Source organism: Grammomys surdaster, unplaced genomic scaffold (genome assembly GCF_004785775.1).
Source record: "Grammomys surdaster isolate TR1022 unplaced genomic scaffold, NIH_TR_1.0 125941, whole genome shotgun sequence".
Taxonomy (NCBI): Eukaryota; Metazoa; Chordata; class Mammalia; order Rodentia; family Muridae; genus Grammomys; species Grammomys surdaster.
In genome coordinates, this window is record NW_021620763.1 from 667,631 (window position 1) to 683,479 (window position 15,849).

At 42.8% G+C, this 15,849-nt stretch overlaps 1 protein-coding gene across 1 annotated transcript in view; it reads right to left on the reverse strand.

The window, feature by feature from the left end:
• The window catches only part of Dennd2c (DENN domain containing 2C), a 41,105-nt gene that overhangs the window by 22,340 nt on the left and 2,916 nt on the right, over positions 1–15,849 (reverse strand). Inside the window, exons 4-7 of the mRNA XM_028753000.1 lie at positions 13,953–14,123; positions 10,725–10,821; positions 2,691–2,735; positions 79–266 (exon numbers count right to left, since the gene is read on the reverse strand). Coding sequence (XP_028608833.1) covers positions 79–266; positions 2,691–2,735; positions 10,725–10,821; positions 13,953–14,123 — 501 coding nt within the window. The remainder of the gene's footprint in view (positions 1–78; positions 267–2,690; positions 2,736–10,724; positions 10,822–13,952; positions 14,124–15,849) is intronic.

Consider the following 15,849-nt stretch of genomic DNA (forward strand, 5'->3'; position numbering starts at 1 on the left):
ACACAGGGGACGGGGAGTACACAGGGGACGGGGAGTACACAGGGGACTTTGGAGGCCTCTCGGCCCCTTTGCACCCACCTTGCTAGGGAACTGCTGTATGACCTGGGGGATGTACTGTGTCTCTGACGGCTTCTTCTGCAGAGAAACCACCACGAAGAGCTCAAAAAGCTGCTGCTCCTGCAGCTCAATCAGATCCCGCTCCAAGGTCTGGTAGTGGGGGTTCCTCTTGGAGGACTGCTGCAGCTGTGCCAAGCGCTTGTGGCGATCTGTAACAAGGTCACACTGTCAGAGGCCCTGTGCCCTTGTCCTATCCCTAGCCCCACAAGTCATGGCCCTTACAGGGAGAATCCTTTGTGGTCACTTGTTGGATGAGCAGATAAATGTCTTCTACACAAATATCCCTGTTTGGGCTACAGTATGGGAGAGGACATGCTCAGCAGTCCTATTCCATCTCTACCACGCACTGGGACTCACATCCATGTCCCCACTGATGTAGCATACATCTGTAGCGCACAGTCTATGTATGCAGTATATATCCCTCATGGCAGAGCACCAGGACACACGCGAAATGCCTAGGAAAAAATACTAGAGTAACAATAGATGACTTTCTGGTAATGCGGTGAAAGCACGAAAGAGAGAAGGATTTAAGAGGACCAAGTCCTACACAGAGACTAAGTACAGGCAGGGCAAATCAAAACCAAAGTCAACCTTTCATTATAGAACCCATCCTTTCCCTTTCTTCCTTGGCACACATGACTAATAAGAGGTGTGGCTTTTATCAATGACAGTTTTTCAAGAAAGACACATGACGGCTGGAGAGATGACTCAGTGGTTAAGAGCATATACTCTTCTTCCTGAGGACCTGAGTTTGGTTCCCATGTCAGATGATCCAGGGGACCTGTCACCTCTGGCCTCTGCAGGACCATACTCACATGCACATTGATAGACATAGTAAAAATAATAAAAACAAGTCTAAAATGATTTTTAAAAACTAAACATACAGACCTCTGGAATAGAAGGTGTAGCAATAAAGCCAGAAGCTGCAACTACCTGATTTTTGACAAAGGAACTAAACACACGCCAGGGAAAGAAGAAGCCTCTTTAACAAGGGATGCTGGGAAAACTTGTAGGATATCCATCCTATAAGAGAGTTTGAAACTAGACCCTACCACTCCATAAAAACCAACTCATATAGATCAAAGACCGTAATGTAAAACTAAGTCTGCCTGGGGAGTGGTGGTGCAGGCCTTTAATCCCAGCACTTGGGAGGAGAGGCAGGCAGATTTCTGAGTTTGAGGCTAGCCTGGTCTACAGAGCAAAACCAAAACTGAAGGACAGTCTGAGCTACACAGAGAAAGCCTGTTTGAGAAAAATAAAAACAAAGTCTGAGCCTGCTAGACAAAGACATGGGAGAAACACCCCATGACACACACAATGACTTTTGAATAGAATACAGATAGCTCAGAAGTAAGAGCAAGAATGGATAAAGGGACTGAAAGACATTAGAAAGCTTCTGAGGAGCAAATGGAAAAGTGGAGAGAGAGGTAGGAACAGGAACAGCCTCTGCTGCATACCCATCTGACAAAAGAGTGATATCTAGAACACAGGAAAACAGAATAGACAACAGCTCAATCGGTAAGCAGGCAACAGATGGAACAGACACTTTTCAGGCCAAGAAATATGTGTGGCAAAAGTATGTGAAAGAATGTTCAACATCAGAAGAACACAGACCACAATCACACTGAGACTGTTATCCCCTCCACCAGATACGAGACTTTTGCCACTGAATATGGTACACTGTGGATCAAATATTAAGATCTCTTTAAACATACAACCAGGAATGGCTCCCTAGAACTACCCAGTTTACTGGATATTCTAGGAAACAGTGTGCTGATCCTCCCCAAAGGGCTGCGTTCAAGTCAAGACACATTTGCTCCTGCTTCTCATTAGCAACTGCAATAAATTAGTCATCTTCCACATCAATGCTGAACCCCGTGATGCTTCGAGTTTCATCTTTAGTCAGACTACAAAATCTAAAAGCTGCAGCAGCTTAGGCCAGCTGTTACTCATGAGATCAGGGTGTCAGGCCTGGCTCAGCTTTGATACCTTGTGACTCTGCTCTTTGTGGTGCTATGCGTCAGCCAGTTAAACAAGAAACAAAATGAAACCTGCTATGACAATTCATCTCATGAAGACGCAGAGCACATTAAGTGTTTGTACAAGCAAGAGCCAGCCAGGCATGCAAGGATTCTGTACCCAAGAGGAGCCGAGTAACCTGGAACAGAAGTAGCGATATGTAAATATCTATTTCCTTTCTTTAAGACAGAGATGGAAAATTCACTTAATTGTGCTTGAGTTACTGGAGAGCCGTGTCAGGCTAAGGGCTTGCCGATGAGGATCATTCACACACTCTTCTGGCATGTGCACACGCCCGGGCATGTGGTGCAGGCCTGCTTTCTCCAGGACTCATCCTCAGAACCTCCTGGTTTACCTCACTCCACTAGGGGAGATTTGTCATGTTGTCAAACAGCTGAATGTACTGTTTAGCTCCGCAAATCTCAACAGGGTCTGAGAATGAAGCAATGGCCTACAACGTGAACTTCACATGGGGAAAAACACTCTTAATCACAAAGGCAGGCGCTGCTCCGCCCGCAGCCAGGTTCATGGAAGGGAGCAGCTTGCTGACTCACTCTTTGGCAGGTACTCAGCATCGCTCTCGTTCCCACTGGTTTCACCTGGAAAAAGGGAAGAGAGGAGGGTTTGTATTGTCTCCTAGTGGGAAGCACAAGAGGTTGAAGACAATTCGAAACTGCCATTGTCTGGGCCCTGAGAGTTAGCAAAGGTCAAACTAGCTGAGCTGTTGAAAGAGAACATGGGATGTGAAACACAGTACTGAATCCTACATACATGATGGGGTTTTTGCTTTAAGTGTGAGTGTGTGAGATGATTTATAAATTAAACAGAGTAAGAAATTAGTAACTTATGTCAAAATACAGCAGTAATAATACAACACACATGAGAGTTCTGTGACTGTGTCTCTTTCCTGATACTTTCACATTGTACTTGGGTGATTCTGGACTGATGGGTTTGTCCTGACATGAAGTGAGGGGATGGAGAAGGCTCTGTGTGTGATGCAGCAGGCAGCGACCAAAGGGAGGCTTGAGCAGAAGCGCTGTGACTCAGGGAAGCTGTCTGAGTGGCTACTGACAGGTGGGCGGCACACAAGAGAAAGCTACACAGAGGCCTGACTCAGATCCTGAGCCAGAACCAGGGCAGATGGCAACTCCACCATGCTACTTACAACAGTGCTTAAGCTAAAGCTTGGCATGGTCTGAGGAGAGGGGCTGCACTCTTCACTAGGGTGTGTGTGTGTGTGTGTGTGTGTGTGTACAAACAATTGAATGTAGGGGCTTTGCACCTTGGTACCAATAAAGTATTCTATATCATAATTCTAAAAATATAATTGGCCAAAAGATGAAAAATGAAAAAACGTTTTTAAAAATGGCAAGGGACTCAGGAAGAGCACGACCCTTACGTAGAGTGTGTGTGGCTAGATCCCAAAGGGGACTTTAAATAAGTAAATTAAAACACTTCACTGGGTATAAAGGTTCATGCCCTTGATCCCAGCACTTGGGAGACAGGCAGGTAAATCTCTGTGAATTCCAGGCCAGCCTAGTCTACACTAAGACTTCCAGGCTAGGCAAGGAACTCTTAATTATGTATAGTAAGGCTCTTTCACAAAAAAAAGAAAAAGGCTAGTGAGCTAAATCCCAGGATCACGTGGATAACATTTGCTCTCAATTGTCCTCTAACCTCCAAATTCACATCACAGCATCAGCACACCGCCCACCCACAACGCAATGAACAAGTGAGACGCCATACAGCCGTTTTAGAAAATTCTACATTAAGTCTAAAAAAAACAAAAATCAAACTAGAAACTGCAAAAGAAAAGAAAAATCCTTAAATGTATCAGGAAAATCAGAGCCTAACATTCATAAATTTAAAATGTGTAAATTTGATTATATAACATTTTGAAATTCAGTCATGCCTGGTGGCCACCCCTGTAACCTAGTACATGAGAGGCTGACACAGAACATCAGGGTTTTAATGTGAGCTTCAGCTATACAGAGTGAGTTCTAAGACAACCTGGCTACATGACCAGTTTCAAAAACAAGAGGAAAAAAAATGAAATTTTCTAGCTAATAAGAAACAAAAAAGCTCAGTAGTAAATTCAAAAACTGAAAAATAAATTGGAAAAAGAAGTCTATTTACTGAAGACACAAGAACTTCTTCCTTCCTTCTTCCTTCCTTTCCTTTCTCTATTTCAGTTCCATGTTTTTTTTTTTTTTTTGTGCTTTTAAAGACAAGTTCTCATTCTACAGCCCAGGCTAACATGGAACTTTATTATATAGCACAACCTAGACTCAAACTTGGGGCAATCCTTCTGCTTCAGCCTTCCAAATGCTGGGATTGAAGACATGGGACACCATACTCAGCAGCTTAAAGCTAAATTCCTTTCTTTTGTTTTTTTTTTTTTTTTTTGAGCCAAGGTATCTTTGTTCACTATGTAGACCACTCTGGCCTCAAACTCACAGAGATCTGCCTGGCTCTGCCTTTCCAGTGCTGGGATTAAAGGCATGTGCCATCCTGTCTGGCTCAAAGCTAAGATTCCTAAGATTCAAATAGCTATTACAAATCAAATGGGAAAAGGGCACATGGTCTAGGAAGACAGCTCAGTTTATAAAGTTCTTACAGCACAAGCATGAAGACCTGGGTTTCCTCCCCAGAATCCATATAAAAAGCCAGCTACAGCCGGGCGGTGGTGGCGCACGCCTTTAATCCTAGCACTTGGGAGGCAGAGGCAGGAGGATTTCTGAGTTCGAGGCCAGCCTGGTCTATACAGAGTGAGTTCCAGGACAGCCAGGGCTACACAGAGAAACCCTGTCTCGAAAAAACCAAAAAAAAAAAAAAAAAAAGCCAGCTACAGTGGTAAGTGCCTATCATCCCACTATTGGGACTCACTAGCCAACCAGCACAGCCTACACAGTAAGCACCAGGACAGTCAGAACCTGTCTCAAAAAATGAGGTAGGCTGGACCAGCTAAGACTGGTCTCTGGACAATATGTGCACAAATGTTCACACACACACACCATGAACATCCACATATGTACATGCATACACATAGGAAAAAGATCACGGGGCTGGAGAGATGGCTCAGCGGTTAAGAGCACTGACTGCTCTTCCAGAGGTCCTGAGTTCAAATCCCAGCAACCACATGGTGGCTCACAACCATCCATAATGAGATCGGATGCCCTCTTCTGGTGTGTCCAAAGACAGCTACAGTGTACTCATAATAAAATAAATAAATAAAATCTTAAAAAAAAAAAAAAAAAAAAAAATCACATGGAAGAAAAAATGATAAGTGGTTACGAATAGGCAATTCATAAAACAGATTTATAAACTACTGATAAATATGAAAACTTTCCCAAGTTTATAATGAAAATAAATAAGTTAAAGCAAAAAAATAAGATAATATGTTTTAACCATAACAAAAATTATTTCATTAATCAGCTTGATGAAAACTATGGAAATATTCATGTTGTTTGTAGAAATAGGCTCTTATCAGCCATTTGTGGGACAATAGATATATAAATGTTTTGTTTTAGATTTTTTTAAGACAGAGTCTCACTCTGTAGCTCAGGCTGTTCTAGAACTCAATAGGTAACTCAGGGTAGCCCTGAGTTTGCATAATCCTCCTGCCTCAGTCTCTCAAGTACTAGAATTACAGGTGTGAGCTGTGCTCAGCTGCTAGAATAGTTTTAAATCCACATAGTCTTTGGTCAAGTGAGAGTACTACAAGAAACTCAGTTTACAAATACAGCACACTAAGTAAGCACAAGAATGAACACTGCAGTATTAGTGTGTGTGTGTGTGTGTGTCTTTACAGACAGTTTATCTCCATAGGTTAATTATGTTAGAAACATCAAAAATGTCTACCACTTAGATTTTTACAAATTGAGGTGCTGAGGACAGAAGGAGGGTCTCAGTGAACAGCTCAACCGTCCACAATGAGACGTCCAGTTCTATACTAGGAAGTACAGTAGACCTTTCAGAGTCTCTGTGTTGATACAGAGGTATATTAATTAAGTCTTTTAAAAAGAAAAGCACAGAATAAAAGTCTAAATAACATACAACCACTTAAACAGAAAAAGTCGCCAGGGGCTGAGGAGATGGCTCAGTGGTTATAAACACTTCTTGCCCTTCTAAAGGATCTGAGTTTGGTTTGGTTCCAAGTACCCATGTCAGGTGACTCACAACCACCTGTAACTCCAGCTCCAGCAGAGCTTACACCCACTTTGGTCTCCTTGGGATCGTAAACATATGTGCCGCACACACAGACACATAATTAAAAATAAAGTCTATTTTATTTTGTTGGTTTGAGACAGGGTCTCACTATGTAGCTCTGGCTGTCCTGGAATGCACTAAGTAGACCAGGCTGGCCTAAAATTCACAGAGATCTACCTGCCTCTGCCTGAGATTAAAGGCATACCCTTCCATGTCCAGCTTAAAAATAAAATCTTTACAAAAAGTACTACCCTTAGAATTGAATATTCTTATGAGCTTGTGAAGTTTATAGAAAGAAAATCGAAAGGGGAGAAAGAGCATTTCAAGTGCCAGAGGTCTTGTCAAAGGTCGCTTAAAGGCTTGATGACCTGCAGCCATCACAGAGGGTGTGCATTACAGGGTCAGGGAATGGGGCACAGAGAACCTGCAGGAGTAAGAAAAGCCCTGGGCTGTCTCTCTTTTGATTTCAACACATGTAATTATAACAGCGTTGAAGAAAGGCAGTGTCGTTTTGTAACTGAGACTGGAAGTGAAGAAATGTTCAGTTGGAGGTGAACGTGGCACTCAAGTGCAGAGTGGGCATATACAGTTCTCCAGGTCCATTAGGCGGTGCTGAGACACAGACGAAGACATGAGAAATGAAAAGCAGAGCGCTCTGCTGACAGTAGGAGCTCCTCACACAGACTCACACCTCTCCGGCCTGCTGGAGAGACTGTCACAGAAGCTGGGGAATGCTGAGTCTCTTCAGATTCCATGGGATGTCTAGGGACTGTCAGTCTGGTTTTGGTTTTAGTGCTAGAAGCTGCTGAAGAAATTTTTTTCAATGATATAATTCTTTAAAAAAGCAAAATCTGATCCTCAGGACTTTGTTCTTGGCAGATGTAGTGTACCTGAAGTCCTAGAGGTCACACGCAAGACAGGTTGTTCGAGTCTCAGAGTTTAAGGGCAGCATGGTCAACACAGAGAGACACATCTCAACACATGAAACTTATCTGAAGAGTCAAATTTTACTAAAATCCCATAAGTATAAAAAGATAATCTACAGGTGGTGGTGGAGCACGCCTTTAATCCCAGCACTTGGGAGGCAGAGGCAGGCGGATTTCTGAGTTCGAGGCCAGCCTGGTCTACAAACTGAGTTCCAGGACAGCCAAGACTACACAGAGAAACCTTGTCTCAAAAAACAAAAAACAAAACACAAAACAAAAAAATAAAAAATCATTAAAAAAAAAAGATAATCTACTCAGAATGTTGTATGCTGAAAGCAGTTACCAATTTTAGACTGTTATTAATTTTAATGGCAATCATTTTCGTTTTTAAGTTAAATAAGTTTTAAGTTAAAACATAACATTTTAATTAAATTAAAAGAAATCATTCTGTGTGTGTGAATTTGTAAGACGCAGCACTCAGGTAGCAGTCAAGGATAAGTTTTTGTGAACTATTTCTCTCTTTCTACCTTTCTGTTTTGTTCTTTGAGGACAAGGTCTCTCAGGCTGCCTGTCATTGCACTGTATACTCCAGGCTAGCTCTGACTGCATTGTATACTCCAGCCCAGCTCTGAATGATTGTCCTGTCTCCTCACCTCCCAACTCACTGTCAGACTGCTGGGATTGCAAACTCGCACCACTGCATCCAGCTTCAGCAGGACATGCTGGGACACACCTTTAATCCCAACTCTTGGGAGGCAGAGTCAGGAGGGTTTTTATGAGTTTGGTGCCAGCCTGGTCTACAGAGCCACTCCAGGACAGCTGAGGCTAAGTAGAAACCGTATATTTAATATCCATAAGGCTGACTTACAGCACCCAGCTTTTTACTTATTATGGGAGTTGAAGGAGTCACAAGCAGGCCATTAGGCCATGCTAGCATTTTTACCTTACACTAAGGCATCTCCCTGGGCAGGGATAATGGAGATGTTTTGCAAGCACTCATTCTGGACCCAGTGTCTTTGAATTTTATATAACTTGCAACTTACATTTTACTTCCTTTATCTATAAACAATAATCTCTGTCACAAAAAATTTAGAAAATTAGCAGTATTGCATTAGAAAGAATCTAGCACAGTGTCTTGTCTCAGTTTCCACTTTCTGTATCTAGCTCTGAATTATACTAATGAGAAATCCTTTGGTGCTGCCTTTGCTTGGGATAAGGAAACACAAGAGACAGTGGTCTGGAATTCAGTGTTAATGGAGGCATTGGAGAGAGACTGCCACAGAGGAGAGTAAAATCTCCTGTAGTCATGGTTCTTGACTCAAATCCCCACTTCCTCTCTGGGTCAGCTTCTCTATGACACAAGTAGTGCCTACCTCCTAATGTGCCATTACGGATGGCACAGATGAGATGAAATCTTTTTATTAAACATGTGTTATTGATAATACTAGCCAAAGGTACTTCATGCCCAGAGGAGAATGAGACATGTCTAAATGTTTCCCTTTGCAATAGGACATGGGCTGCAGAGCTGGCTCCCTACTGAAAGCACTTGCCATGCACACGAGAGGCCTGCAGTCTGGATCCCAGAACCCTGTAAATGCCAGAGGGTGGGGACACAGCACCTGTAACAGCCTCAGAGGGCGGAGACAGATCCACACCCGTACAAGCCCCCTCTGCATCAGAGGTCGGGGCTTGATTAAGGGCCCCTGCCTCAAAGAAGTAAGGTAGAGGAATGAGAGAGGGAAGTCATCAATCTCGAGCCTTCACCTGAGTGTGCACCCACACATGTGAACACACATACACACATGCACAGCACACATACCGACACATGAAAAAAAAAAAAGGAAAGACACTGGGAAACACATTAAACATGGTAAGCAGCTCACTGTGTTGTTCTGTATCAAAACCAGTCTTACATGGTAAGAACAGTCTTTGGAACCCGGATGATTTTATTTTTACACAATTAAGTTGTTTTAATGGTGAGTAGATTGTAAGTAGATGTAGGGCATTTCTCTGTAAATCTGTGACAACAAGAAAAACAGTGTCTGTCCTCTGACAGGGCCTTCTCACTTAGAAACTGTATAAGCAGAAACTGAAATTGCTAAGTTCTACATATTTCTGTTAGACAACCAAGCTGAGAGGCTGCTTCATTGTGGCAGTGCTAGGTCCGAATCCCAGGCCACAGGGAGGTGGGCAGGTGCTCAGCAGCCCTCAGAGGGGTTTGTGAGAAACGACACCTTCCTAGAAAGCCCAGGCTGGCCTGGAACACCAATCTTCCTGCCTCATCCTCCCTAGCGGAAGGGTTATAAGTGTGGACCACCACACCCAGCCTTTCTCACATGAGGTTTTATGAAAACACTTATACTTTGCTGTGAATACTGAACGTTTCTGAACTAAGCTATAGTATTTTTCTATTTTTTTTTCTAACCACCTGCATGATAAACTACTAAATTTCAGAGATGTGGTACAAGTTGGGCACTGCATGTCTGCTGGACCATGCTGGTGCATGTCTATACCCAAGCACCCGTGAGGCTGAAGCACAAGGACTCTAAGCTCCCATCCAGCCTGGGCTACAGACCACAATCCTATCTCAAAAAAGGAATAAACAGGGGTGGAGAGATGGCTCGGGGGTTAAGAGCACTGACTGCACTTCCAGAGGTCCTGAGTTCAATTCCCAGCAACCACATGGTGGCTCACAACCATCTGTAATGGGACCTGATGCCCTCTTCTGGTGTGTCTGACAGCTACAGTGTACTCATATAAATAAAATTAAAAAAGAAAAAGGAACAAACAAGAGATCAAAGTGGAATGATAAAATAATTACTCTAAGGGAGAGTAGTCTTATCAATTATAATTGCTTTATTTATTTATTTATTCATTTGCATAATGTTTTTACTTTGAATTAAATAAGGAATTGAATATGGCCCTTGAAGGACTTGGTTTGAGTGTGGTGGCTGCTGTCTGGAATCCCCTAAGCTGGAAGCCTCAAGCAGAAGGCTCATCACAAGCTCATGGCCAGTCTGGGATACATGGTGAGTGCCAGGCTAACTAGAACTCGAGAGTGAGACTCTGTCTAATCAAACACTAAGTTATATAACAATGTTCCCTTCATGTGCTGTAATGGTTTGAATCCAAAATGTCCCCAGAGGCTCATGTTCTGAATGCTTGTGCTGTAGCTGCTGGCAATGTTCTAGAGAGCTTTGAGAACTTTAGGAGGAGGGACCTAACTAATAGTCATAGGCTATAACCCCAGCCCTGGCCTTCTCCCTGCTCAGTTTTCTAGTCTGTGCATGTTCCCGCCCCCATGAGCTGAAATGACTGACAGAGCCCTCTGAAGCCATGAGTCTAAACAAATCTTCCCATCCATAATTGTTCCTGTAGACATGCTGGTCACAGTAGTAGGAAGCTAACACTTACACTGACAGCTACAAACTGAAGAGCAAGCACCATTCTTACCTTTTGAGGAGGGGGCTTCTTTTCCAGTGTAAGGCTGTAACTTTACCCTCTTCTTCCCTCTCTTAGATTCAAACGTATCATTTATTTTCAAAACAAGCTGTCAAAAAAAAAAAAAAAAGCAAGGAAATTACAAGTCAAAGCCACTACCACCAAGGCATTGTGGTATCTGCATGACTGGCATTTAACACATTAAATTCTCCTTTAGAGGAAAGAGCCACTGAGTAATAAAAACCTTCACACATTTTTCAATTTTGGATTAAAATGGTATCATTAGATGATATGTGTTCTCATACCAGTGTCTACAACCCAGGAAAGAAAAGTGCAAAGGCCCCCGTCCTCCCAGATGGACCCAACGCAGCTTCTCGGGGAGATTCTGTGTCACTCCGTGCCACAACATGCAGGGAATGTGGCTACTGCGCTCCCTACCGTGAGTAAGACTGCTCAAGTTCTCACTTGCTGAGAACAGGAAGGGGAACAGTCACACACTGCAGGGTGGGGCTGAGTTATTTCTGCTCTCAGGAGTTTCTCCCAAGAGAAGCTAATCTCGCTCATGGAGCTTTTGTCAAAAGGAGCGCACTCTGCCAGTGTGGGTATAAACGCTGCAGCTAACTTTAGAGCTGTCATAAAAACGGGAGATTCAAATGACTCCACACAGAACTATGTCTCCTCCCACCCCACTCATCAATCTGCGCCTCAAGCAACTGCAACCAGATCATGTAGTTTTAAATTGTTTCATCGAGATGTCGATTTAGTAAGAGATACTCAGAATTATTTCCCAATGCTGGGGAAAAGGTATGTGTATATAAAACAGACAGTCAGACACACAGAGATACAGAGAAATAGAAAAAGGAGCAGAGCCATGACATCAGCAGACATCTAAAACAAGGGGCAAGTAGCTTCTCTGTGCCTACTTTTCTTTTTTGCTAAGGTGCTAAGCTTACATATCCATCCTGAGGTAACACAATGGCAGAGAACTGCTAAGTCCACTGCAGGATGAGTCAACAGAGTCGAGGAGCGAGCTCGCGCATGCTCTTTGTCCATGTCAAAGACAAGACAAGGCAAGACAGTCCACTACAGCAGAAGACGTATGTGCAGACCTTCGCCACATCTGTGGATGAGTTTGTTCTCTTACAGGATTTCTGTAGCTGCCATTCAAGTAAAAAATTGCCAGTGTTTCTCACTGTTGCTTTTACAAAAAAGTAAAGAGGAAAATCCAAAAGAGAAAGATGCCTCTGTGGACTTCAGAGAAGACTTTGGGAGCAAACAAGTTTTAGGTGCAGAGACAACCATGATAGCATAAATATTAAGTGGATTTACAAAGTAGAATCAAAAGTATACCCACATAATTTGAAGGAAACTACTGTTCAAGACACAACCTAAACTTTCAGTTATGAGCCAGGAGTAGGAGCCTACACTTACTCTGCAGCTTCAGCATCACTGCAGAATGCTCTAACAACAGAAAGCAGCTGCTTTGCTCGGCAGCCACAAACACTACAGCATCAGGGAAGCCACTAGCAATCGCACACAGGCCTCCAGAGCAGAAAAAGGAAGGAAGGGTGGGGACCAGGCATATGGACTGGATCTGAAAGCAATTTCCTTTCTAGGAACAGCTGGAGTGGTCAAAGAAGACATAAATGAAAACTGCTTTTCTTATGGAATATTCCTGAAGATGTTCAAAACACCAAAATTTGTATTGCATATGGGACATCCTAAAAGAACTTAAAATATTTTTGTAAGATTTTTCTTCATTATTTTTAAATGTATGTATGCTGTGGTGGACATCCAGCTTTAGCAGGGCATGGTGGTGCATGCCTTCAGTGCCAGCACTCAGGAGGCAGAGGCAGGCAGATCTCTGTGAGTTTGAAGCTAGCTTGGTCTAAAGAACAAGTTCCAGGACAGCCAGGGCTACACAAAGAACAAACAAAAGAACAGCAACAACCAAAACCCTCATCTTCAAAGTGACTTGGAGACCAACCTGTGTGATACATGAGACACCTCCCTCCCTCCCTCTCCCTCTCCCTCTCCCTCTCTCTTTCAGAAAAGGAAGAGTTGAAAGAGGTGATCCTATCACCTGTTGTTGGAAAGCGTCTGGTATAAGACTCAGTAATGCAGAAAGCAGCACCTACCGGAAGCACTGGCAGCACCCAGAGACTCCTCAGAGCTCTCGTGCTTGTCCCTTTGTGATGGAGAGGACTAAGTCCAGGGCCTCACACAAGTGGAACAACAGCTTTAACACGGAGCCACACCCCGGCTCTCTTCTGTCTCCTTTAACCCTACTGCTCACAATCCTCTGAAACAGTTGCTAATGCCATTTCGAGGTCAGAAATCTTAAGCAGAATCCCTTAAGAGTCTACATCCTTGTTTTATGAACACATGATCCACTAGAGTCACATGGAGGGCTCAGTGGGTACCAGAGCCATCCTCCTGAGGAGAGAGCTCCTGCAGGAGGCCTGTCCAAGAGCAAGAGCAGAAACAGACCAGAAAGATTAAATCATGAGACACAAGATTTACCAAGGAACCAATCTGTTCATAGTCACTAACCCAAGAAACAGGTTTGACTTTTGTTTATGTTAAACAAAATGTGTGTATTAAATGAATATAGGACCTAATTCACCTGGCATTATGGAAGGAAAACCACTTCAATCATCTGACTTCATTATGTATATATCTGCTATTCTATTGTGCCAATCCTGAAAATGTCTTCATGTAACCTCCTAAAAGTCTCTCCTAGAAGAAGATACAGCTACAAGTAATCTCATTTTAAAAATATTCTTCTTAGTAACAGTTCCATCAAGATGGTGGAGGGGGCACTTAATGCCTTTCCCCTCCCTGAGGGCAAGCTCATTTACTTCATACGGCTTTTGATAGTCTCTAGGACCAAGTAACAATCTGGTTTCCTTTTTTCCACCTCTGAGTAGACATTTTAATCCTAATAAAAGGCACATATTTCATCATTACTGAAAACCTGTAAACCCTGGCACAAGGCTGCGCTTGGCTCTGGTATGTAAATGAACTGGCATAAAAAGACTCTCCTGTTGTCTGAGAGTCTGGCATTTGCTTGAGATAGATAGCTGATTTCCAACCATAACCAAGGCAACAGAGGCCTTTCCAAGTCTGATTCCAACAGGTAAGTTCTAACCTAGTTCTCAGTTCATCCTAATGTTGTTCACTCCCCTTTATTAAGATGCTGGGGTGAGATCTGAAGACTGAGTGTGCTGGACTCCTCACCCGTGGGAGATTTCTCTTTTTCCTGTTAGCTACTTCTCCAGCTCGGAAAAGTTTCCATTCCGTTAAGGTGACAGGCAAAGTGGTGTCCTTTGTGAACTTTGTTCGAAAATATGCTTGAGAGTTCTTCAGTTCCATAGTCTTCCGCTGAAGGAACTGGGGTTTGGGAGGAAGCTACAAGAGGAGACACACTGGTCAAATAAGATCTTTAGGGAATGCCTACGCTGGCAAACAAACTCAAAGCTCCCCTAGAAAATAAATGCTTATCTTTCCTTTAAACTCACCCCAAATGAGGATCTGCAATTCCTTCCCATCTTAGTAATATAGTTTCTTTGTTTTCTAATCCATTTTTTTTTTTTTGAGACAGGGTTTCTCTGTGTAGCCCTGGCTGTCCTGGAACTCACTCTGTATAGACCAGGCTGGCCTCGAACTCAGAAATCCTCCTGCCTCTGCCTCCCAAGTGCTGGGATTAAAGGCATGTGCCACCACCGCCCAGCTTTTTTCTTTTCATCTTTTTGTTTGTTTGTTTGTTTGTTTTCTAATCCAAAATTCTACCCATGATCAAATTCTCAAGGGATAATAGCTCATCACCTCAACCAACTCCAGCTACGGGTCTGAGCTTCAGAGAGCGAGTGAGTAACTGAGGCCCAGGCTGACAGGAGCTTAACAGGGAGCACTGGGAAACACAGAGAACTGAAAAGTGCCTGGCCCATCTGCAGCCATGGGTTGTTACAATAATGTGACCAAATGGGGGAAGTCATTAAAAAAGAAAAATCAGTAACAGTAAAAGGTTTCCAAACAAACAAAATTCATTTAATCCAGGCCATGAAGAGTCTGCAGTGGTTTTGGCAGTGTTCACCTGTGCTGCCTGGTGACTCTTGGCTCTGAGCACTGAGCATGTGCCCTTTGTACTGTGCATGTTGTCCCATTTTACAATGGCTGCACACACCTAGCTCAGACTCGAGACTACTGCATGTTAGAAATTACAATATTCTCATTTTACATGCTCAGTGTTCTTTCTGCTCTTGCAAACATGATTGTTTAATTACAGAAAGCAAAGAGTTTAATATATTCCTGCTTTTGTGTCTCAGTGTGTGTTGGTAGTGGATTTTATTATGTTAGAATATTTGATTTTAAAATTCCTATTTGAGTCAACAACTTGAGTTTCATAAAAAATATTAAATGATGGGGCTGGAGAAATGCCTCAATGGTTAAGGGTGCTTACTGATGCCAAGAGGACCTGAGTTCAGTTCCCAGCCCCCATGTTTGGGAACTCACAACAGTCTGTACCTTCAGATCCTGCTGCCATCCAAGGACACTGCATTTATGTGCACATACCCATGGACAAATGATAAATACTCATATACATAACAAACAATTTAAACACCATGTAATAAATGTTGGCTTTCGTTTAGGACAGAATTTCCAATTTCTGAAATAGCCACAAACTTCTATCATCCTGTATTACAGCAACAAATATGCAGTAAAGATTTCATCCTTTTTTCAGGGTTGGGATAGAGGCAAGGTTGAGATAGGGTCTCACGATGTAACATTGGCAGGTCTGGAGCTCACTAAGTAGGCCAAGCTGGCCTCAAATGCACAAAGATCCACCTACAATACACCCAGCCAGGATTCAAGTTTTTGCATACCCATTTCATTAGTATGCATATTTGCTTATGCCTTGAATAAATAACAAAATTACATATATAACTGTTATAAAATATATTTCTTTATGATTTATTGTCTAAAAAGGTTTAATCTGTATACCAATTACATACCTATATATCTGTGGTCATGTAAAAATTTCTTGGGTGGATAGGCATGGTGGCACACAACTTTAATCCCAGTACCTCAGTACTCTGGAGAGTACTCTGGAGAGTACTCTGGAGAGTACTCTGGA